The sequence below is a fragment of the Stegastes partitus genome, unplaced genomic scaffold (assembly GCF_000690725.1).
Source record: "Stegastes partitus isolate 25-593 unplaced genomic scaffold, Stegastes_partitus-1.0.2 Scaffold673, whole genome shotgun sequence".
In the NCBI taxonomy this organism is placed as follows: domain Eukaryota; kingdom Metazoa; phylum Chordata; class Actinopteri; family Pomacentridae; genus Stegastes; species Stegastes partitus.
Genome location: NW_007578404.1, coordinates 68,053 through 91,435, shown reverse-complemented (window position 1 = coordinate 91,435; position 23,383 = coordinate 68,053). Strand labels below are relative to the sequence as shown.

The 23,383-nt window shown below is 42.3% G+C and overlaps 1 protein-coding gene across 1 annotated transcript; it reads left to right on the top strand.

The window, feature by feature from the left end:
• Positions 1–1,382: 1,382 nt before the first annotated feature.
• LOC103363606 (uncharacterized) lies at positions 1,383–16,960 on the top strand. The gene is made up of 7 exons (XM_008290438.1): positions 1,383–1,492; positions 1,920–2,047; positions 2,493–2,593; positions 3,055–3,203; positions 4,661–4,889; positions 5,719–5,939; positions 15,589–16,960. Exons 2-7 carry the CDS (start codon positions 1,929–1,931, stop codon positions 15,754–15,756), a joined length of 987 nt encoding a protein of 328 aa, XP_008288660.1. The 5' UTR covers positions 1,383–1,492; positions 1,920–1,928; the 3' UTR covers positions 15,757–16,960.
• The last annotated feature ends 6,423 nt before the right edge of the window (positions 16,961–23,383 follow it).

Sequence of the window (23,383 nt, the reverse complement as noted above, 5' to 3'; positions counted from 1 at the left end):
TCGTGTCCTCACAGGGTGTCTTAAAGAGTTCCCCTGTACGTATGAAATATGTAACTGGGTGGAGAGATGGTCTATATATTGTAACCTTGGTTCTCTCCAGCTCTTCTGGCCACTCAGAGACATGTTTTGTTCAAAACTATCAGTGAAGTCACGCCAGAACAGGTGCTTTATAGGTGACCTGTGAGGTGTGACAGGGCAAGTCGGTGTGTCTTAAAGAAGTGTCCATGTACCCTGATGAGCAGGGGGGGCATTATTCCATAGGAAATATGTAACTGGGTGGGGAAATAGTGTCTTCACTCAGAGAACTGATAAAAACCAATCAATAGACAAAAATGTTTGGGTTCAAAGCTTGACCTTGAAACAGTTGTTAAGAAACAGTTTCCCTAGAAGATCCATTTTCTATCTGTTATAGAATAGAAAGAATAGAATAGAAAAATACTTTATTTATCCCAGTCTGGGAAATTACTGTGGTACAGCAGCAGCAAGAAAAAACAAAACAAACAAACAAAAAACACCAAAAAAACCCCAAAACAAAACACAGAAATACCAAAAATAGCAACGTCTTAGTGTGTTTCAATGAGCTCAAATATAATTATTTTACATATATTTGCCATTATTTTCACAGGTTTTTAAACTTTTTGACTGTTATGTTATTCCACAATTAAACTTATCTTTTCTGCCATCCTTGCTGAGAGATTTTCTTTCTTTCTTTTTTTTGACGGCTTAAAGTTAACCTTGGAACAGCTGTTAAGAAACCTTTTCACCACAAGATCAGTTTTCTAGCAGTTGTGGAGGATTTTATTATACCACATGACCTTCATTAGCAGCTATAGATGTTATAGTTTAGATTTTCTTTCATATCATAAGATGAAAAGCTTAAAAACAGCTACGACAGGGACCCTTTGGCGGCTGCAGAAATCTTTAAACCTTTTGATACTTGACTACAATTTAATGCAAAGTCCTTTTTTTAACTTTTGCTATGATACAAACGTCAGTGCATGCCTTTACCATGCAGCTCTTGCACTGACTGTTTTTTTTTTCACAGTGGTGTTTTGATCAGAGTCATTTTTCCAGAACAGACTGACTGACTGGCAGCGTCTCAGCAGAGGCATCACCTGAACATCACATGAACATAGCAGGAATGGTTCCCTGAATGCATCGTGCAACAACACTCGCTTTGCACGGATCGTATGCGCGGGACAGAGTGACGTGTGCAGACGTCACGTCTCCGTGGGTGAAATCTGAAGCTTCAGGTGGCGCACGTGGTCTGTTGTTTACTTCTTCCAGGAACGCTGGAAGTGCAGCTGGAAGGGAGGGGGCGGGGCGGCGGGGGGGTTGTGAAACAGCGTTCCTGGATAGAGTTACGTTGCTCAGCATTTGGGTCGGAAAAAATATATACGTAAGACCGACATTGACGCCGGGGGGGCAAAAAATGTCGAAGTGAATCTGCAGATTGTTCAGAGGCTCCTTTAAACAGCGCGAGACTTCAGCGGTACGTATGTTTTGTTTAGGCGCTTTGTTTTTGCTCTTTGTTCTCTTCGCAGGGGTCTCCAGGTCCAGGTCCAGGTCCAGGCGTCCACATAGCGTCAGCAGAGCCCGACAAGCTCAGTGTAAAGTATGACATTAACGCTAGACTGGTGGGAAAAGTGTTTATTGTGAGATTCTTTTGCTAAAAGCTGGATTCAGACGTTCAAAGTTGAGTTAGAACAAGATGTTTCATGTGTTTGTACATCATGTGGCACCATGTTGACAGTCCTGCTGGAGCTTGTGTAGCTGAAGTGAGACAAAACTGTTGTTTTCTGTACAGAACAAAACTAACCTATGCTTTAACTACATTGTTTTGCTGTATAGGCTGTCTCTTCATGAACTACCTACTCAGTTTTAATGCTAATTTGTTTTATTTCACCCTTTTTTTCCAGATTAAAACTATGCTTCAGCTTGGGAACCTGTTTACCCAGTTTCATCTCAGCTCCAGAGCTCCAGAAAATGCCCAAAGCCAGAGCTCAAAGCAGACACCAGCACTGCCTGACTTTTTACAACACGTCAGGTGAGTTTATAGTAAAGCTGCACTTAGTGGCGTCTTTACAATAACAGTGGGTCGTGTTTGAAGTGGGAGGATTCACCAGGAGGGATAAACCCAGTGTTGTAACTTAACTCTCCCTTTCTCCTCGTCTACACAAAGCATCTCAGCAACTGTCAGTTGATTGTGTTTTTGGTGAAGGCCTGCAACATTACTGCTGTGGCTCACATTGTGTTAAACCAGCTGCACAGGTTCATCAGCACCAAACAGACTGAACACGATGAACGTAGTTTAGCAGCTTAAGAGATGGTGGAGACTAAAGCTGAGCCAACAGGATAGTGACTGTTGGAGCTGGCATGGGTGTTTACATCTTGTTCCACGTCACCCAAGTGGCTAAAAAAACACAAATGGTGCAACTTAAACTGAAACAAATATTCAAATTTCATCTTTTTGTTTGTATTTTCCACTGCAGGAATCTCACCGGGCTCAGAAAGGAAGACGTTTACTGCAACCTGCGTGTCCCTGACCAGTTTCAGACAACCAAAGGCGACATCAACTTTGTCATTCTCACAGGTTGGTATCTCCAGTGAAATGATACGCCGAAATAACACTAATACTGTGATGTGAGATTCAGTATTACTTCCTCCAGGCCAAACACTGACCTTGTGCAAGAAGTATTGAAGTGTGCCAGTAATTGAAGGTGTTGTGACAGTGACAGCGGTAGCATGGATCAATAAAGTTCTATCTAATCTGATCTCGTTCTATCTAATGTTCAACACCAGGATGATCAAAATGAGGCAGCTAAAAGGAAATCAGTCATCATTAACTTCACCAGTACTCCCACCAGATTACATATGTTTCCTCATGTTTTCAGATATTTATTTCCCACAATATCACAATGTTCATTCCAGAAAATTAGCCCAACATACTGGATACTATGCTGTAAAATAACATTGCTTATTACAAGGTTTTATCCATATTGTCTGCTGTGTTTTTGGTTATTTAAAATGGGAATGTTTCTTCTCTTTGCTAAGGCCAAGGGATCTTCTGCATAGATGTCAAACCCTGGAGAGGTGCCGTGTCCGCTCACAACCAAAACTGGCATGTGCAGGTGAAAGAAGAGGACCAAAACTTTACCAATACCTGCATCGAGCAGATTGAAGATCCCCTCAGAGCGATCATGGTAAAAAAAAAAAAAACGACACATTCAGCTGAAACGCTGCAGTAGCCTCATAAAAAAAAACAACGAAATGTCAAACTGTCTGGCACACTTAAGTCCAAGGTCCAACCAATTGTCTGATACACTGTTTTCATCCAAACTGTAGCCGGGTTAAGAGATTCTGAGTCAGCATAACAATTTATATGGAAATTTCAAACACTACAGCTCGGGCTCCCTAAACTTCCTGAGTGGGCACTCTTCATCTGAAAGGCCGTAATTATTTTCAGGGGTTGAGGGGGGCGGGGAGGGGCGAAAGCAGGCAGGTGCCTAAACACAGCTGTCACCTTATGTGCCCGGGTCTGTTTGGAGTCGTTCATTTCCATTTCTATAGATGCTCGATTCGGACTGGAAGCTTGACACAAGAGTCCGACGGCAAACACGCTCCGTTTTATTGAAATAGTTCTGCTCAAATTGGATCTATTAACTTTATTAATCCACACAAAGCAAACGCGGCTCGACTGTTTGCGCCAACGTGAGGTTACGTAATTTATTTAAATGGCTCCTCTTAGAAATTCAAAAGAGGACATTTGCATATTGTGTCTTTTAGGTCGTCGTGTAGCAGCGGTGTTGAGACATCCTGTGAACGTGAGCACATGCTGAACATTTTCACTCTCAGGCTTCATTCAGCAGCGAGGAGGTTAATTGATTGGCCTGTCAGCATATGAGAAAACTAATAGATAACAGTTTTAATAATTGATTACCTGTTCTTGGGCTGCAAGGTGGCTCGGTGGTTAGCACCGTCGCCTCACAGCTAGAAGGTGAGCACACCGGGGATCTTTCTGCGTGGAGTCTCCATGTTCTCCCCGTGCAGCGTGGGTTCTCTCCGGGTTCTCCGGCTTCCTCCCACAGTCCAGAAACACGATGAGGTTAATTGGTGATTGTAAATTGTCCGTAGGTGTGAATGTGAGTGTGCTTGGTTGTCTGTCTCTATCACTGTCTATCACAGTGTAGCCCTGTGATAGACTGGTTACCTGTCCAGGTGAACCTGCCTTCACCCTGAGTCAGCTGGGATAGACTCCAGCCCTGGTGAGGATTAAGGTGTAGAGATGATGGATGGATGTTCTTCAGTTGGTTGGGTCATTGTTAAGACTTCACCATGGACTCTAAGTACTGACCAGAATAAAAGTGCGTTTTTATCAATATCTTTTAATTTACCAGATGAATCTAAATGTCTCAAATATAAATTGTTTTCTAGAAGCAGGGAGAGCTTTGCTAAAGGAATATTGTCTATAATCCCTCAAATTATTTTAAATAATTAGCAAAACAAAAGTAAACTTCACAAATCTGACTAGACAATCTGTACCAGCTTTCAGTTCTTTGAATGTTGGTGCTACAAACATAAAACATAGACACACATAAAACCATACATCAACAAATAAGTGAAAATTCTCATTGCCTCTCGTGTTTATTGTCTCTTCCAGACCAAGACGGCGAACTTGTGCAGCCATCTGAACAGGAGCGGAGTGTCTGTGCGCCAGAGTCTCTTCTTCCCCAGGGTCATGTTCCTCTCTCCGGACTGTGAGCTGGACGAAGGGCTGAGGAAGAAGAGGGAGCTGGTCTCCCACAGCCAGATAGATGATTTCCTCCGATCTTTCAAGGAGGGCTACGTGGCCTGGATATCAGACGCCCTGACTCCATCCTGGATCTCCGGTGAGTGGGACTCTGGTTAAGGGATTCAATCCATGTTCAGCCCCCTAACCGACCAATGTCACTGTATGTTAAAATAAACCTGTTTCCAAAATGAATCCAGTAAACACATCTTATGGACTGAACTTTATACCGAACTCGTGTTCAGATTTAAAAGGTGTCTTTAAAAAAAAAATCACCATAAATACAACATTTGTCAAAACCAGAAACCGTAAAAGCAGAAAAAAGTGTCAGATTTTTAACTTTTAGGTGGTCCTTGAACTAGGCAGGTCTGACAGGACTTCACTCAGGAAAGCTCAGTTAAATCCAAGCTTAAATAAACTCTTTGCACAAACTCGATATTGTGCCATTAGCTACTTAACTGCAACCAAAAGTCCTTTTGAAGAAGTTCAGGGACTTTTGGGCTGAACTGCAGACTGTGTAGTAGCTTGTGGGTAAATTATGCAAGCAAAGTAAAAATGCAGTTTGTAAAATATCTATAACATGGAGGGTCACTGGTGCTTCTTGTATTGGTAACATCTGTGAGCACTTGAAAAACATTGTACATGCTGATACCTGATGTTTTCCTTTTATGCAACCCCCCTTATTTTTTCTAATTTCTAGCATTATAGCTGTATCATACATGCACAGAAGACATTTTTGAGTTCATACTATACTTATGCTGTTTCCGATGAGCCCACAGTGCGTAAAAATGAAAACGCTCAGAAAGTTGTTGGAGTTCAGAGGGTTAAAGGACAGGTTGTTTTTTTAACAGCGTAATGAATTCCAGTATAACCTGTGATTGAATTGCCTTTGATAGGAATACCACCGGTTAAGCTTGTTTGTCCTGCAGGTCATCTGTCGTACAGGCAGATGGAGTCAGTGCGGGAGGTCCTGCGGCGGGTGGGAACCTGGGATTTGGTTCGGCTGCACTGTGGCGAGCAGCTGAAAGGAGACTACCAGGGCTGCCAGTACATCGCTTTGAACCGCCAGGACACGGACACGCTTGAGTTTTCCCGAGTCAAGACCCTGTCTGCTGATTCACTGTGGGCCCTGCTGGGACACGCTCCTCAGGTCAGTCCGCTGCCTCGGCTCCGCTGGGCCCACCGGGACCAGAAGTGCTGTCAACGTCTGCAGGGTTAAATGCTGTGTCACTGGCCCCAGATAATAATGTGAAATAGAAAAGCCAACACCAGCCAGCAGGTGGCAGTAGTACTTTATGACTGTCTCGCTCGGTTTTCAGTTATCCTCCTCGTGTTCTGGTAAAAACGCAGGTTTGATTTGTGCTAAAGATCACAGAACATGACATCAATTATTTAGTTATTTTAATACAATTAGAGCCTTTTTTTTATTTAAAAATCAAACAAAATGACTGCAGACATCATATTAGGTTGTTGCAGCACAGCTTGGCCAGGAGCCATCCAGTTGAAGAAAATGTCAGGTTTTATAGTAACCCCACCACATAGTGCAATGTTTTTATTATTATTATCAAATATGCTAATTAAATAATTCTGTAAAGGAAAGCAATTAGATTTATAGTGATCAGGGGTTTTTTTCAGTACAGAAAGTGGCTCTTGTTTTTCTGTTACCTTCACTCTAATGTGCTCTCTCACATCATTTCCATTAACACACCGTGTGTTAATTATTACCTTAATTCCTCAGTTTTTTATTGAGGTAATTAGGAAATTCATTCCGTCTGCCTCCGAGGTGCTCACTAGTTAACTTGATTAATCCAAAAATCAAGACAGTTGCACAGTCTAAAAAGCAGAATTCAGATTTTCAGGTAGGTTGGGGTTTTGGATCACTGTTGTTTGTTTCATTGTGAGATAGTGAATCGATTAGAGTCACTTAAATGTTGTCTGTTTAGTTGGCATGACAGCAAACAGTCACCGTGGCAATGAATGGCAGTGCTGTTTGTGTAGAAGCTGCTTTCTAGTAATTATAATAGTTGTTTTGTGACATATTCACCCAAAAAGCATTCATAAAGATTTAATTATTCCTGCTTGCCGACGGTGCCTCAGCGCTGGTTTTTTAGTTAATTTGCTAAATGAAGTAAATGTTGCCTCTTAAAGACCAGCGAGTGGGACCCCAGCTCAGCATCCATTACACACCCACCCTCCGCACCCAAACACTCAGCCTGGGCTTTCCGCACAAGTCCGCTCAGGCTTTAGTCTGCCCACCCCCCAACACCCAGACTGTATGCACTCTCCCCTCTCGCCTCCAGCTGCTGTGTATTTGATACATGACCCAACAGTCATTAGACTGTCTCCAGCGGGCCCTTTTCTAGCCCAAGGGGACACACACCGCGACAACAAAATATATTATTTTCAAAGAAATATTTGTAAATGGAGGCACTGCGAGGCAAACGTCCTCCCCATATTTCACACACACACACAAAAAAAAAAATGGTGCTTGGAGGATATATGGTACTTGTGCCCTGTGCATGCTCTCTAGCATACAGTTTATAATTATTTCTATGCACTAACCAACAGGGTTTGTGCAGTAAACCACTGGAAGATGTTGCTCCTTTGGACTCAATGACTGGGTCACCTACTGTGTCTTTGGAAAAAAAAAAAAAAAAAAAGCTCTTTGCTCGTGTACAGCAGCTGCAAGGGGAAGCTTGGGGGGTGGCAAAGAAACCTGATAGCTCCCCAAGGCATATTTTCAGGCCCCAGAAATAATGCATGCATTTGATTTGTTACTTGTAAACACGCAGGCTAAAAGATCTGCGATATGACCTACGGTTTCACTCGGGCATCTGTTTGCTTGTAAGAAGTGGCACCAGATGCATTTATAAAGCCACCGTGGAGGCACTAGGTGTGTTTTCTGTGAGCTCAGGCAATTACTCTGTGGAGAATGGGATGTCTACATGCCCCAAAGTGGAGAATGATTGAGTAGAGTGGCTGTAATTTATTAATTATGGTCTATATTCTTAGACCACGGTTCTGGCTTCATTCAATTTGTATGGATTGAGGGGTAATTACAGTGTGTGTGTGTGTGTGTGTCTGTGTGTGTTAAGGAGGGAGAGAGAAAGAGCTGAAGATCTATTCATGTCATAATTTAAAGTGCAGGTTACTTATGTTGTTCATCTTCACGTCGTCCCCTGTTCTGATGCTTGACTGTTTGATGAAGCCTTTGTGCCGGTTTATATAATCCAGCGTATTCAAGTAGGAGCCCCTGAATTTCAGAAAGTTTCTAACTGGCTGTCAGCGAGGTAGAAACAGAGCGTCTACTCTGTGCCGACTAATTGCATAGCTGAGAAGCAACAATTAAGTTCCTTCGACCGTAACTTGACTACACAGCGCTGTCAGCTGATTAATAGAAGCAAAGCCACCAGGCGAAAAGCTGCAAATTCACAGACAACATCTCAGCGAAGAGAGAATGGTGCAAATAATCAGATCTCGGTTGCCGGAGATACATCTTGTCTCTCTGACAGGCTACAGATTCCACACAAATGTAGCTTGTTAATTTAACTCCACCCTGACATTCCTCTCCGTTTGGCCATCTCCCAGGCTGCACGCGTCACAGGCCTGTAATGGACAGCCTGGTGCGCTTGGTGCTTAGCACAGAAAAGGCAGAGAGGGGAGACATCAACTGCTTTGTGGTGATAATGAATGGAGGCACACAAAAGGCCAGGAGCAGGCCATTTACAAAGCCTGCAAATTCTGCTGCCTAAATAGATAATATTGGCAGCCACTGTGGCTTTTTGGTCTCTTTTTATGTGGAGATAAAACAGCATTAAGCCATTTGAGGTAAATACATGCAGCACCCATTACTGTTAATTATAAAGCATTTATAATGGTCATTAGCAAATGTGGCCTTATGCTATATGTTCTGGATAACAAAGACATCCACCTGAATGTGGCTGCTTCTTTAATTGTGTCTGTGCACTTGTGGATGGAGGATTATTGACTTGCCTCTATTTTCAGTCGCCAGATGCAAAATGAAGAAAGTATCCTTAAGTGTGTTTCTCTCAAAGTGCAATTTGTTGGATGATGTCAGATCGTCACTCCCACAGACTTCCCCGTCCACGGCGGCCAAACCCGGTGGAAGGATGTGGATTTCTGTGCTAAAGAAAAGTTTCAAAGAAAAGTTTTCTAATGGATTTCCTGGCAAGACAGATCTATTAGTTGCACAGCATTGTTCAACAAAATTGGAAATTGTGTGGAAACTACCAGAATGTTCAGATTTCTGTAATTGCAGGATCGCTCTCGAAAGGAAACTGGAATTGGGAATAATTTGCACCAGAGTGTGTGTAGGAAGCCGCAGAGGAAAACTAGCCATGCAATTACACATGAGAAGAGTGCTGCAGCCGCATCACAAGTGTCTGTAATGAACTAGTGAAGACACCAGCACTTATACAGTGGAAGGCAATGATAAAAGCAGCCTTGTAATAGCGCGTGATTAAACTTGGTAAAATCTATTTTTTCACTCGAGCACTAAGCCAGCGGTGAAGAGTCCCGTGGAGAGATTCTGCATCTGTCAATTTGAAGATGACTCAATGTGTTTCCTCCAAATTCATCACCCAGCATGCAGTGCCAGTCGTAGTAGAGGGCTCTTCAGGCGCTCTTTTGTTAATTTAGTTAAACATCAACCGCTAGAGTTCATGTTTTACACATTTCTACTTAACACGGGTGGAGTTTGAGCTTCAGTAAATTTGAATACATGTTTAAAATAAAGGACATTAATATTCATTGGAAAATAATTTCTTTGGATGTGGAACGAGCCGGGGTTTTGCAAGACGCCGCAGCTAGCGTGATCAAAAATTAAATGTATGTATTTTGTTGGATTGTAAATACAAATAGAACAACAGCTTCAGTGTTTGGGCTGCTCAGCATTAATATATCTCATGAGGACAACAAAAACAATCGCATGTAAAATAAAATCAAACTGATGTCAGACTGTTAAAATGTTTTGTTGGGAAAAACGTGACAGAATTTTTTAAAAAGCGAGATGTGTGTGGAGCTGAAATGAACAGTTGAGTCACAGAAACGCGACGTGCAACCCTTTTCATAGTTGTTTGAAGCAAAAATGCAAAATTCTGGTTCTGAATTCTCATGAGAAATGGATGCTTTCTTTGTTGATTGTAAACTGTCTGGGTTTTGAAGAATTCAATGACCTTTGTTTGGGTTCTAGGAAACTCTGTTAGTACTATTACTATGTTGTGATGTTTTATAGACAAAACAACTGAATTAGAATAAAAAAATCTCTAGATTAATCTAAATAATCTTTAGTTACAACTCCAATGATGTGGTCCTATAACCACGATGCAGCACCACAGACCTGTAACATGTTTAATAAGCCTGTATCGACACTATTAAGGGTTTTTTTTCCCAATTAAATGCATTAAATGCTGGTTTTAGTATCTAACGGAAACTTTTCTTTGGTCAGTGGCCAAGATGTTAATTTTATCTCCGTGAGCTCGGTTACTTGTTTTGTGGATTCAGGATATTACAGTGATCCCCCCACAGTATAGCTTCTAAGATATGATCAATAGGGATTCATGAATAATGAAGAGGCTGAGTGGAGCAGAGGCACTTAATTACAGCTTCAAAAGCCATTCTCGTTAATTGAGGAGAATAAAGGTGGTGAAGTGGACTGAACGGCCACATTAGAATTTTCTATGACTTTCTTTTTCTTTTTTTTTTTTTATTATTATTACACAGAAAGACCCTAACTGACAGCTTGAAAAACCAGTAGCTGTCAATGCTTTTTTCCCCCCAAATCAACCATGCATTAAATATCATCGTTTATTCTGCGTCTCTCTCTGACCACCTGTGAGCAGACTATCGTTCTTTTAATGTAAAGGTTAATGTGCTGCATATCCAGACAGCGTGTGCAGCAGATACAGTATGTAATTGACAGCCCTGCCATCTGTTACGGTTATGCGAAATTATGGATAAACTAGTTAACAGACACTTTGGCCCATTGTCTGTTGTTTTGATAATCACCCTTAATAACGGACGGCATCAATATGGTCTTTAAACCTGATTTGGGAGTTAATGGAGTCAGATGGGGGCAGTCAGTGTATGCTCTGGGGGTAATGCTGTTAGAGATGTTCGTAAAGAGCAAATTAAATCAGTCATAGATTGTGCCCTCTCAAGTCAGCCAGACGACCAGACCCATTGAGCAGAAAAAAGGAGGAGATTCATATTTTAACCTCTCGCAGAAAATGCACTTATGCGGATGGAAATAAAGTCAGAGCTGGGTGACTGGATGTAAATGGTTATTGCCGAGAGTCTAATGGCTTCCTGTTAGCTGAGGCAGGTTGTTTGGAAGCAGAGACGCAGATATTTCAGAATTTAACCAGCCTTTTTTTTTTTCAGATGGTTATTGACGTAAACCGTAATGTCACCAAGCCAAAGTTTAGGCATCTTAATGGATGGCCCACATCTGGAGCGCACGAGAGTTCAGTTATGAGTATTTGATGCACTAAGTATCGCAGAGATGCAGGTTTTGGAGTGATGCCATTTTGGTGATGATTCAACGCAGTAACATGCACGAGAGGGGCAGAATATTAGGGACACTTTACGATGTAATGCAGCACAATGTACCACTACTATCTAATAGGACGTCGGTAATAAACATAAAGGAGAGTTATCACATAAAAACTGGAATTGTAGAAGCTTCATAAAAGACGGTTGCTGCATTGGATGTACCCAATAAAGTGGCTCATAAGTGTATTTGATTACATATTAGGCTTTTAGAAAGAAAGAAAATGCTTATTGGTTCAAATATAAGAAGCTTTTCTCAAACTTACATGAGCTGAGATGTTGGTTTTGAACTCTTAGCCAGACAAAACATGCAAGAAATCAACTTGAGCTCATCTGTGCCAATATTTTATAACCTAAAAAATTGATTCTGTAATTGAAGAAATACTCTGATAGTAAAAAAAAGGTAAAGAGACTCATTCTTTGCACCGAAGCCTTAGTGAGAAATTCAGAAAATTCAATGCATCAACCTGCTAATAAAATACCTGAATCAAAAATAAATGAAAAACCTGAAGCCACACTGAATCAGCGCTGGCAGGTTCCCTCATTTGTTACTGCTGCCACTGCCAGAACATATCATGTAAATACTATCAGTGCTGATATCGCTGCTGCTCCCTGTACTTAATCTTCACATCAGTTATTGTCAGTGGATAAAGGTTTGCGGTGGCGGGCGTCGCTGTGATGCTTCTTCAACTTAATGTTTGTTGCTTGTTACAGGAAAAAAATAATCACAAGTTTTACATGTATTCAAGGAAAACACACTTTTCTCTCATTACTATTGAATCAAATTTTTCTTAACTCAAATCAATGAAAAAGAGTCTTGAGTTGACTGAAGCCACTGATGATCCAGTGATTCACACCCCCCACTTAGCGGATTATTAATCCATCCAACCGACGAGCCAAACCACACGGTGTTTACCTGATTGCCTGGCAAACCATTTCTGGTCCGGCTCCATGACATTTGGCTCGTCGACAAAGATGTTTGGTGCGCCAGAGGTGTGTTACTCAGTGTTCCTCCCCATCTGTGTCTGGTGAGACACGGCGTGGAACAAAGAGCCCGTCGTCTGAAGCCGGTGTGGCGTTACGCTCACTCAGAGTTCACCTGAAACACTGCACCCATGGCTCCAGGTAACAGCCCCTGCTGACTGATACCCCGCTGGGATTCTTTGACTTTATCAGAGGAAGAATCTGAACTTTGTGAATGGCAATACACGCAGGTGGTGACACGTCCATACCCAATTACACAGTTCCTCACATTGTTCACCTTCGTCAGACCCGTCGGACCCCGATGGCAAATAATTACCTTCATACAGAAACAATTAGTTGTAAAGCCTGAATGCAAAATCCACGATGCATGCTGTGTTTTATGTTCTAATGAGAAGACTTAATGTGGGCTTTGTTGCTTGTCAGTACACCAGGCTGGCTCCGAATTGGTGCCATATGCATCCCTACAGGTAGAAGATAAGGAAGCCGGTGCAGATCGCTATCACCATTTGTAAGGAGATGTTCCTTTTTTTCGACGGAGAATGAGCTGTCGTCTTGAGTTAAGAGGGCAAAAGGTGAAGAGTGAACCAGAGGCAGGATTTATGACTATTAGCAGACGGTAAATAAGGAGAAGGAGTTTATCTCGTTGAAATGTGAGGAGTGATGTCATTCACAGGGCTCCCGCGACACTGAAAGCGAGAGGCAGATCAGGGTAAACACCGTTAGGTGAGCTCTCAGCCCTTTGTGTGACACCCAGCCTTCGCCCCAAGGGTCTTCTCCTCGCCGCGAAGCGTCAGACACGCACACACACAAACATTCAGGCTTGTCGGTGCTTGAAGGAGTCGCGCTTCTCGTGCACTTGCAGACAATTCGCAGCTAAAAGTGAGATATTATTTTAGTTATTACTGATCTGTTTGGTTTCTTGAGCATTGCGCAGATGTGACGTGCTGCATTTCATCTCAGGTGTCAGGTGGAAATTGCTCTCTGACATTTTTTTATGTCAGCACCTAGTTTACACTTTGGTTTTGTGCTACTGTAAGTTAGCTACAGTATCGTCTTTACCCTCAAACACTTGCCTCAAGTGGCTCAGAGGGTAACAGTAGTGACAGTTCCTGTAGCTGACACACCATCTCCGCTGAACAACACCTGGCAGGCAGCTCGTCTAGACCACACACAACTCCCCTCTTTGAGTTTATGCCAGAGACGGCGGCATTTCTCCTTCCTGGATGACACAAAAAAAGCTTATCTGCTTGATGAATGTTGTGTTGGGTGATCGTGCAGAACAGACTGGTGGCTGTAAATTTTTAAAAAAAAATCTCATTTCATCTCAAAACTTCCTCAGACAAGATGTAGGTCATTTAAGTATAAATCGTTCCTGTCACTAACGTTATTAAAATACCGTTTTGTGCATCGTGCAGCCTTGAGTGTTTCACAGCTTCTCGTGCTGGAAAAAGGTGATTTTCCTGCTTGTGTTTAAATCCGATGCAGAACCAGTGTTGTGTTTGTGCCTCTGCAGCATCACAAAGATGGAAGTACTCAACTCCAGTTCCGTTAAATTAGTTAATTGCTGATTACCAACTATTACACTTGGCTATGATTTGTTAGAATAATTCCTCTCTGATGTCTTTGTCTCGGTTTATACGCTTCTCTGCCACCAGCTGTCATGAAGCTATTTTTTCATGCAACCCAAATTAATAGACACTCACTGGCTCTGAAGTGTCTGATGCTATTGTAACACAAGCCATGTGGCATCCGGCCAAGGCTGCAATATAAGACACAATTGTTTAGTGTTTTTTTTTTTTTTTTTTTTTTTTTTTTTTTTTTTTTTTCTCTCCTGTCTTTCACCCTGTTTTAATGCACAGTAATAAGTAAGTAAATGGTAGAAAGATGTGTGTCTGAATTCGCAGTGGCCTTTGTTGTAGATAATTAGGTTAGCAGCAAGAGTGTGCAGGTGTTGAGGGTGTGCTGTGTGCTCGTGTTGTGTTATCGACTTGCTCATATTCGTAGGCTGTCAGGGGTGTCGCACTTCCCATCAGCCCCAAAGCTCACCAACCTCTTCACTATTAAAATGATCACTTTCAATAGCAGACAAAGGAAAGAGGGAACATATCTAGTGCAGGGTATTTTCCCCACCTCTAATGCTTATCTGCCTTTTGATGTCGGCGTAATAAAAGGCCTATTGGGCTTCCACAATGACCTGCAAAATGGACAAGGGCCGATATACTGGGCTCTGACTGTCGCTACCATTAACTAAAAGGCCCAGACATTATGGAGAGCCGGGGATGAAAGTACATGGAAAAAAAAAATAATAATTGAAAAATTGCCTAATGCTAAAGTGAAAGAAAATGGAACTGTGAAAAGGCACTGTAATATTCTGTTATCCCCTGTAAATGCAGCCAAACAAGAGATGCAGCGAGGCATTCTTTTTGAAATGGATGTGGTTCAATTACCCGCATGTCTAAATCTAGTTAAGGCTTCCATTGTCAGGCTCGAAACATAACAGGCAGTTTTGATGTAGTGTTAAAGCGTATTATGCCCTACAACCTACATAAAATCAAGAGAGGTATGACTCCATTCAAGATGTGGAGGGGAATTAAAGCTCGCAGCCAGGACGAGGTTAATTTAATATTTATTCTGTTTCGGGCTTCACTGTTCTAACGCTGCCATGTTTTAGCACGCTAAAGGAAAATTCTGTTAATTTTTTTTTTTTTGAAGGTCATTTCATTGAACGCCTAAATCGGTGCGTTCTAAGGGTGAATCACTGGCTTCTTATATAAAGAGAACTGATTTGTTTTACTGCATCGTTTAAAGAGAAAACTGGAGCTACGTTCAAACTGACTGGAACATGTAAATAAATAATCACATTAGCAGCTAGTTGGCTAATTCAGATCTGTAGTTTTTTTGGGATAAAATTGGCCTCAAGATGGATGGAGATGGTATTGTTCTCATTATATTCAATCCTTTATTCAGCAAACCTGAATCATTTAGTTGTTCTTCGGTCTGCAGGCCAACCGGCTTAGCAGCAGCTTGAACATCTTGAGGTCAAAGGTGAAAGTCATGAGTGTCTCCTTAGTCCTAACCGGAGGTCAGGAGGTTGCAGACGGGGTCGTGACCCCAGGAAATGGCCGAAGGATATCCATGAAAGGCGCCTTGTTTGGAGCCACTTGAAGACAGGAGCGCATCTAAAGATACTCTCACTTTCTAATTATCTGTGTTTAATCCTTATTTTTCTCTTCCCGTCTCTGCAGGTAACAGTCAGAATGTACAAGCGTGGCTGCCACAGCTGGCTGGGTAAATCCCTCAACGCCACCACCACCATCCCCTCCAACACCTTTGTGATCTTCAGGATCAGCGGTGAGGAGGCAGATGCCAAAATCCCAGCCAACACCATCCACAGCATCACGCTCAGCATCTGACGGCGTGTACGAGACGCTGCAGCCCGGCACTGATGGAGAGGAGGCAAAACAAACCAACTCATATCTTAGCTCCTGTGTTTACTGAGTGGTTTATACGATGCAGTAATATTGTCTTAACAAAACAAATTCCAAAAGCCTTTATGTAAAAAAAAAAAAATAGAAAGAAAGCAAAGACCCATTAGCCAATTATCCTGATTCTCTGATCATCAGTGACAATATTATGTTAATGAAAATGATTTCAGACAATTAGCCTGATTAACTTTCTCTTGTTTAGAGTTTCTAGGGCTGGCCCACACTTTACACCAGCCATTAATTAATCATCAGCTGATTGTGTCACGTCAGTTCAGGACTGAAGTGTTTAATGTGTTAATTGTGGCGGTTAAAACCCGGTGGCCTGTGGCGCGGCGGGGGCCGAGTGTTTCGCTGCCGCCGCGGCTTTAATGGGAAGTTATTTACGGTCTGTTTAGACGGTGTAACCGTAAGGTGCTTTATTAATATGCTCCACCGCGCACAGGAGACGATAACATATTCAAGAGCGCGCAGACGCAGCCACCAGCTCCATTCATAACTGTGTCTGAGTCACTTTCCATCAGTTACCAGGCTCGCACAGCTGCGCTAACAGCTAGCAATCGTATTTACTGGGCCTGGTAGTGGCCAAAATGAAGTTATTTCCATCAAGATATCAGTGCCTTTAGCTAATGCAATAGAAGGAGCTCTCTGTCGATGGTATCGCTCTGCATGGCATCTCTACCTGAAACATCATTACACTGTACTCAAGCTCCTCACTTTTTTTAAATGTCTGTTTGACCTGAGGGACAGATGATCCGCGCTCGTTTTATAAACCGGTTGTTTTTGGAGTTCTCAGTCGTCAGTGCTTGAATTTCTACGTGTTTTGATGAATGTGTTGTTTTTGCATTTTTAACCTCCGCTGGTCCTCAGGAACTCTTCTCTACACGGCACTTGACAAACAAAATCGACAGCATCGGGTCGTCTGGTTCGGGAATAATCCCATAAATGGTGGGTTCATGCAAGGTTTACTGTAATTTTATTATTATTCTTTGATATGCATAAAATTCGAAGCACTTTCAAGCATCAAGCCAACTTAAGAAGCGTGATTGTTACCTATACTCCTCCGTTGTTAGTTTAGGTGCATTTTTTATGTTTGTACTATCTGGTGTTATAATAAAAAAACATTTATTTAATGCTTCACGTCATCATTTTTTGGACTGAGGTGGCCTCTGCAAACTTCTCTCACATACACAGCACCGGACTGCTTCCCTAAAGCTATCGTGCTCTCGTCGTCGTATCGAAGCGGACCTCATAACAGCGAAACCTCATATACGAAGTCATTTGTCACTACTGGGCCACAAGGTTTCTTCAAAGCCTTATTAGGGAGATGGAGGGCATCCATCAACAGCTCACTCTGCTCTTTGGAAGCATGCAGCACGTCTCCAGCGCGGTAAAAGACTGGAGATTAGGAATGGATGACTGGCCACGGGGACAAAGAAAACTCTGTTGGGCAGCGTGGTGGCGACTGGGAGGGGAAGCTGAGCGGAAATGGACATGGAGATCAGACCAGAACATAGTGTGACAAGGTAACAAGGTAAACTGATCCAGACTGTAATTCCTCTGGAAACTGAATCAATGAGGGTTCTGTTAAAATGAAAACCCTCCCGGATATTGAGTTCAGATGAATCTATGGCAGAATAGAATCAGCCGCAATTATGCGGTTGTTTTCTTCGCAGTACGCCGTGTAACCTACAGACGCATGTTTCTGACCGCGTCGTGTCGTCGAACCAGCGAAAGGAAAAAAAAAAGTCCGATACCCTGTAACCCTGAAACAACACCAGGTGTCCAACTTTGACCTCCAGGCCCCCAGGGTTGCCAGGTCAGCTGACTTATTTAACCTTTTTTCTATGTACAAGACATGGACGCAGCAGCCTGGACACCAAGGACAGATCCCTCTCCTTTGTCAACTAAGAAACCACCGTCTCACCCACAGCCTGAGCCATGCTCGCCTGTTTTTCCTCTCCCAAAAAAAAAAAGAAAAGCTTGCTGCACTTCCTCACACCAGCAGAATTAAACGAAACGGATTCAACAAACAGTTTGACTCCATTATGCGAACGCCCCATCTTCTGTGATTTCGCCGCTTCAGCTCGACTCGCTCGGAGGTCCCGATCAGGCGGAGGTCAATGCGCTCTTTTTAACTGTAATATTTTCTGAGATGCAAGCCTGTTTCATCCGTAAAGGGCCCTAGAGATGAAATTGTGTTGTACTGAGAGTCTAACCTGACTCGGGGAAAAAAAAAAAGCTGTGTTTACCGTAAGTGGGGGTTAGGAATGACTCTCGGCTCTGATTGTGCCCCAACGTAAACACTCGGAAAAAACGAAAATGCCTGAAATTTATATTCAGCAGTTAGAAATTCTAGACATCACTCTTTTATCTAGCCGTAATCACAGCAGCTAGTTTGGCTCCAACGTGGACAGTTTTACAGGAATATATCTCCTCAATAGAATAAAAAAAATCATGCATGGGGCCTACATTTGTTGTAAAAAAGCTAATTTTCTCATGTGAATCTGGTATCTAGTCATGCTCATACATGTGTTTCTGAGATCCAGATGTAATGTTTAGCATTTTAGAATGCTAAAAGGTGCTTATTTATGCTAACTCAAAGCACAGTATTTGGCCATAAATGAAAGGATAGAGAAAATGGCAAATGACACAAATGTGAACCTCATTCTTACATAAAGAAAAAGTTGGTAGATCACCAAAGATGTAAGAGTCTGGAAACCATAGCTGTCTGTGCAAAAGGTTTATACTAATCCTAAGATATTTCACTAAAGAAGTCCAACTTGTTGGTGGTGCTACGGCTTCATCTTCTGCTCCTAACTTTATTGCAGTCCGTAAAATAAACCAGCAACAGATCAACGCTGCCATCCACCAATCCACCAATAAAGCAGCTGAAAATCAATAAACACATATTTCATTCTGACAACAGCATTTTTAATTCCACTTTTTTTACACTAAAGAAGTACAACAGCTGACATTCACCTCAGCTTTGAGATCCCAATCTGGGCATCAGGACGTCTCAGAGGGTCACAAATGATTCATGAAGTAAGGAGCAAAATTCTGCTACCAGAAAATAAAAAGAAAAACTAAATCTGGAACAAAGGGATTGAAGAGGTTGTAACTTCAGAGATGGTCTTTAATTTCTGTTTTATTCGATTTCTGATCAGAAACTTAAGTTTCAGAAAAACTAAGTGATGATTCAGGTAAAGGTTTGCAAACGTTTCGGCTTCAGTATGTGTTCTCGTATGATAAATATGAAACTGTTTGAAGTCACTTTGTAAGCAAAAGTTGTACTTTATGAACCGTAAAGTCCGTCACTGCTTTAGGTAATGTGACAATTTCTGATATTAAAAGAAAGCTACCATAGATTAAACTAGACATGAACTAATTACAGGAGCTTTGTGTGTCTGTCTTATTGTAAATAAACTGTCACTGTTGTGTTTCTCTTTATTGCAGCTACAATTACCAGAGATCTGTCAGCGCTTTATTCGGTATTTTAAAGGTCATATCGGTTTTCCCACAGCAGGATAACAAGGAAACAAGCTGCCATGCAACATTACAGCAGCTGTTAAACTCTAATTCCTGTCGTGAGCAGTAAATACTTAGCACAGCGTCATGAAGAAATCAAAGGAACATGAGATTGCGAGTAATGCTCAACATAACTGAATTACACCAGCAAAAAAGCGAAGCGTAGATACTCCCTGGAGAACTTTTTCAAGCAGCCATATTTATATAAAACTGATGTATGAGGGGGTTAAGAGTGCTCATGAGAACGACGCAGCGATATAACACAGGGAGGAATCTTTGAATGCATTTTACGGCGGGATAAAGTGTAATTGTGGTGGAAAAATACGACTACAAGCTACGTTTTGCAGGCTTTTATACGGCGACTACAATGCGATGATGAAAGGAGACGGGCCGTCCCTCTAATGCCCACCAACCTCCATTCTGCCACCGCTACTTTACCCGACGACAATAAAGCTTTCAGCGTGAAAGCAGCAGGACTCATAAGGGATTAAATGTTTTTCCACCTCTTGCAGATGTTCAAAATTAAGTATCATCAAGACCCTATTAAATGTTCTATTAAACGTTTCGGGGGTTTTTTTAAATACACTTCAGTGTCCGGGAGAGAAAAGAAAGAGTCGCACAATTGTGTAAAAAATAAAATAAAATAAATGGGCACATGGGCAACAACAGGCAGGGGGCTGCAGAAATTAGCCAGTTTTGAAACAACCCTCAAAAGCAGCACACTTGTAAAAACCTACAGGACAACAAAAGAAATACAGGAGTGAATGAAATGAAGCTTCCTTGCCAATTACTGTTGCGAACGTGGCCACGGTGGGGCTTTTTGTGCTTCACACAAGCAGTCTTTTCTCCCCCTTGTCCGCGGCTATTGAGAGGGATACATTAGCCAGGCGGGATGGATGTTGTGGAGAGGAGCAGTGCAGAGAGTTCGCAGTCATACAGCTCACTTCACGCCTGGTGTTACAGACCTCTCTTATGATTTCACTCGCAGCGCTCGCACAGAATGTGATTTTTACCATGTCATTTTCTGCCTCCTCTCCAAGACTCGCCACGAAAAAAAATCCGGACGAGGAAAATGTCTGTTAGTTTTTCCTCCTGTTTGGATAAAAACACGGTGATGAGATTTGTGTGTGGCTAATTTCTCATTGTGCACATCTTAAAATCCATATTCTGGACAATTTACTTGAGTTAGTTGTCTTGTTGGAACCTATTTCCAAGAATGTTCTTGCTTCAAGACACCTTTTCCTTAAACATCCTTCAACCAAATGTGGTTTTCTGGAAGAATGAGGTTAAAATCAGCCAAACTTGATTGAAATGTTCCAGCTTTAAGACCTTTATGTTGTCCATTGACTATATTTATGTTGGTAGTCAGACCCTGCTTCATTAGAAATGACAATTAAAGTTCTTTATTAACAATAAGAACCCAACAAACAAACCAAACACGTCCACATTTAACCTGGACATGTTTTGACCTACAAATCCTCGCTGCACTGCGACACTGATATTATGTTTTATTGCGTTTTTGTGTCACCCACGTGCCTCCGAAGCACCTCATTGAATCCTCGGCTCTTTACTTTTTAGCACAATCAGCGGGCCGCGCAGGGTGGCGGTGATGTGTGGGTAAACGCTGGGTTAATGCCGCGGATAACCGCATCCATCACGCGGTTTCATTAGCGCCGTCCTCTGACCTGTTCCACATGATGTTGTGAAAATGTGTCAGGTGCCAGATTTGTGTTTTTTTTGGGGGGGAGGCATGGCGATCAATACATAAATAAGAGAGATGCTGCTGGCGTGGCTGCAGAATAAAACCTCACATCCAGCAATCTGCCGCCTGTCACAAATCTGAAATACAAATGGACTCGCCCGGGGCAGGAGCCATCAATAATAATATAATGTGCGGACAATGATGAATTAGAAGCAGACTTCTCAATGCGCTGCTGCTTTACGTACAAAAACAATATTGGACGGATGAATTGATCCCTGCGTTCACATTAGTTTGTTTAATCTGTGTTTGAGTCGATGGGACGACATCATGTTTCACTTCACCGAATTCAGAAGAGTTAATAACGTCCAATAATCAAACGGCTGTTTATGAAAGTACCTCCTCTTTGTGGCATTGATTTGGCTCCGTAATGCACTGATCACTCAGACAGAATGCACTTAGGAAATGACAAATGTACTTTATATTCAATATCATGGATTTTTCCCTGCTTAGCCACAGGTTGGAGGTTACGCACTTGGGCAAAAGCTGGCATATTTATACATCCATAGCAATTATAGACATTAACTCTGAGCAAGGAAGCATGGCCAATATGGTGGGTTTATCCAAAAAAATAGCAGCAATACTTTTCTCTGAGCTCCATTCTGGGATGTTGGAGGTGCATGTGTTGCCTGGCAATTAATTTATTTGTCTGAATATCTACTTTTAAATCTGATTTGTTCAATAAATCCTTGAATAACAACTCTCTGTTAGCTGTATGACATTTTAATGTCATTTGAGATGTCATTTTACACCCATAGTTTGTAAAGATGCCCCCCTAACTCTCTGAAAGCCCCACAGTCCGCATTGCAGCCTACATATTTGCTATAGTCCTCAAACAATATCCACAGTCAACCTACATAAACGTCCACGGATTCGTACATAAACTATGCGATGTTACACAACGCGAGGAAAACCAATAGCAGGAAACGGCTCCGAGCCGCTCCGCTTCAGCAGCGCTGTCACTTAAGACCCATGAGATCCCCGAGCGCCACCACAATGGCTTTGGTGTGAATGTTCCTGTGCGCTGAATACCTCCACCAGATCACAGTGTCTTGACCTACATGTCGCAGGGCAAACCAGACGAGAAAATAAAGACTCCACTTTGTTGTGATGCAGGAATGTGAGAAACAACTGATAGATCGACAATGAAATGGGCCAAATTGATCGGCGGTGGGAAAACGAAGGCCACAGGAGACGCAGCTTCGCCCGCCACCCATTAAGAAGCTCCTGTTAATGTTCTTGTAATTGCATAACCTGGAGCTGCGCTGTGTATCAACTCATGGTGCGCACAAGTTGATCCATCTCCACCAACAACACCGACACTTAACTGGCTGGTAATAGTTGGCTTGGAATTGTATTCTTCAGGGGATTTTGCCAATAACATCTAATAAAGCAGCTTGAAATGGATACAAGGAGTCAGTTAAATCTCTCAGAGCCACACAGAGGAAACCTGAGCCTCAAAGATGTGGTGCATTAGTTCTGCTAAGCTAACCGTGAATGCTAATTGCAGGAAGGACAAACTGTAACCCTTGCCCTGTGGCCATGAACCCATTAAAAGGCACAGAGGGTTTCATAGACACGGAGATCGCACAAAGAGGCTGGCCTGAAAGGGCCTGCAATCTGATTACGGTTTAAATGGGGATAACAACTTACTGTTTTTCAAAGTCGCCCCCTGGGATGTGCCCTCCCTCTATTTTTTTGACGGTTTAAAAAAAAAAAAGCCTAGCTGCTTGTCACTCCAAAGCCGACCGCAAATCATCGACACAATGCAACAGGTTCTATGTTTTCAAGTGGAATATGTTGTGAGAAACACAGCGGACTAAGGCGGCTCTCTATAGGACATGGATCAGTTATGTTTAAGTGCTTGTGGTTTCACCCCTGGAGGAAATTAACAACCCAGCGGTGGTACAATATGACACCTTATACATGGGAAAGGTGTCCAACAGCCACCAAGCCTTTTGTTTTGTTAGTAACATCTTAAACAATTATTGGAACAAAACCTTTAATACATCGATGCCTTTTGGGCCACAAACAGTTCACCTTTAGTTGTATTCTCACCTTTAATCTCTGCTGGTTTGGTCGCCTTTGGTAAACCTGTGATCGATGCACCCGCTGCCCCCGTCCTATTTATGCAAATCAGCTCAACAGGTGACACGAAGGCTCTCTGGACTGCTGCATGTGTGTGTTTTCAAAGTGAAACATCCACAGTTTACCTTTACAAACGAATGATTGTCTTCATGTGCAACTTTCGGTGAAGTCTGGATAAAAGCA

What these genes read in the sequence shown, in the direction of transcription:
- LOC103363606 (XM_008290438.1), top strand. Translation starts at nt 1,929, where the DNA reads ATGCTTCAGCTTGGGAACCTGTTTACCCAGTTTCATCTCAGCTCCAGA. An exon ending in ATCCCCTCAGAGCGATCATG is followed by an intron (nt 3,204 to 4,660) that starts GTAAAAAAAAAA and finishes TGTCTCTTCCAG; the next exon opens with ACCAAGACGGCGAACTTGTG. An exon ending in GACTCCATCCTGGATCTCCG is followed by an intron (nt 4,890 to 5,718) that starts GTGAGTGGGACT and finishes TTTGTCCTGCAG; the next exon opens with GTCATCTGTCGTACAGGCAG.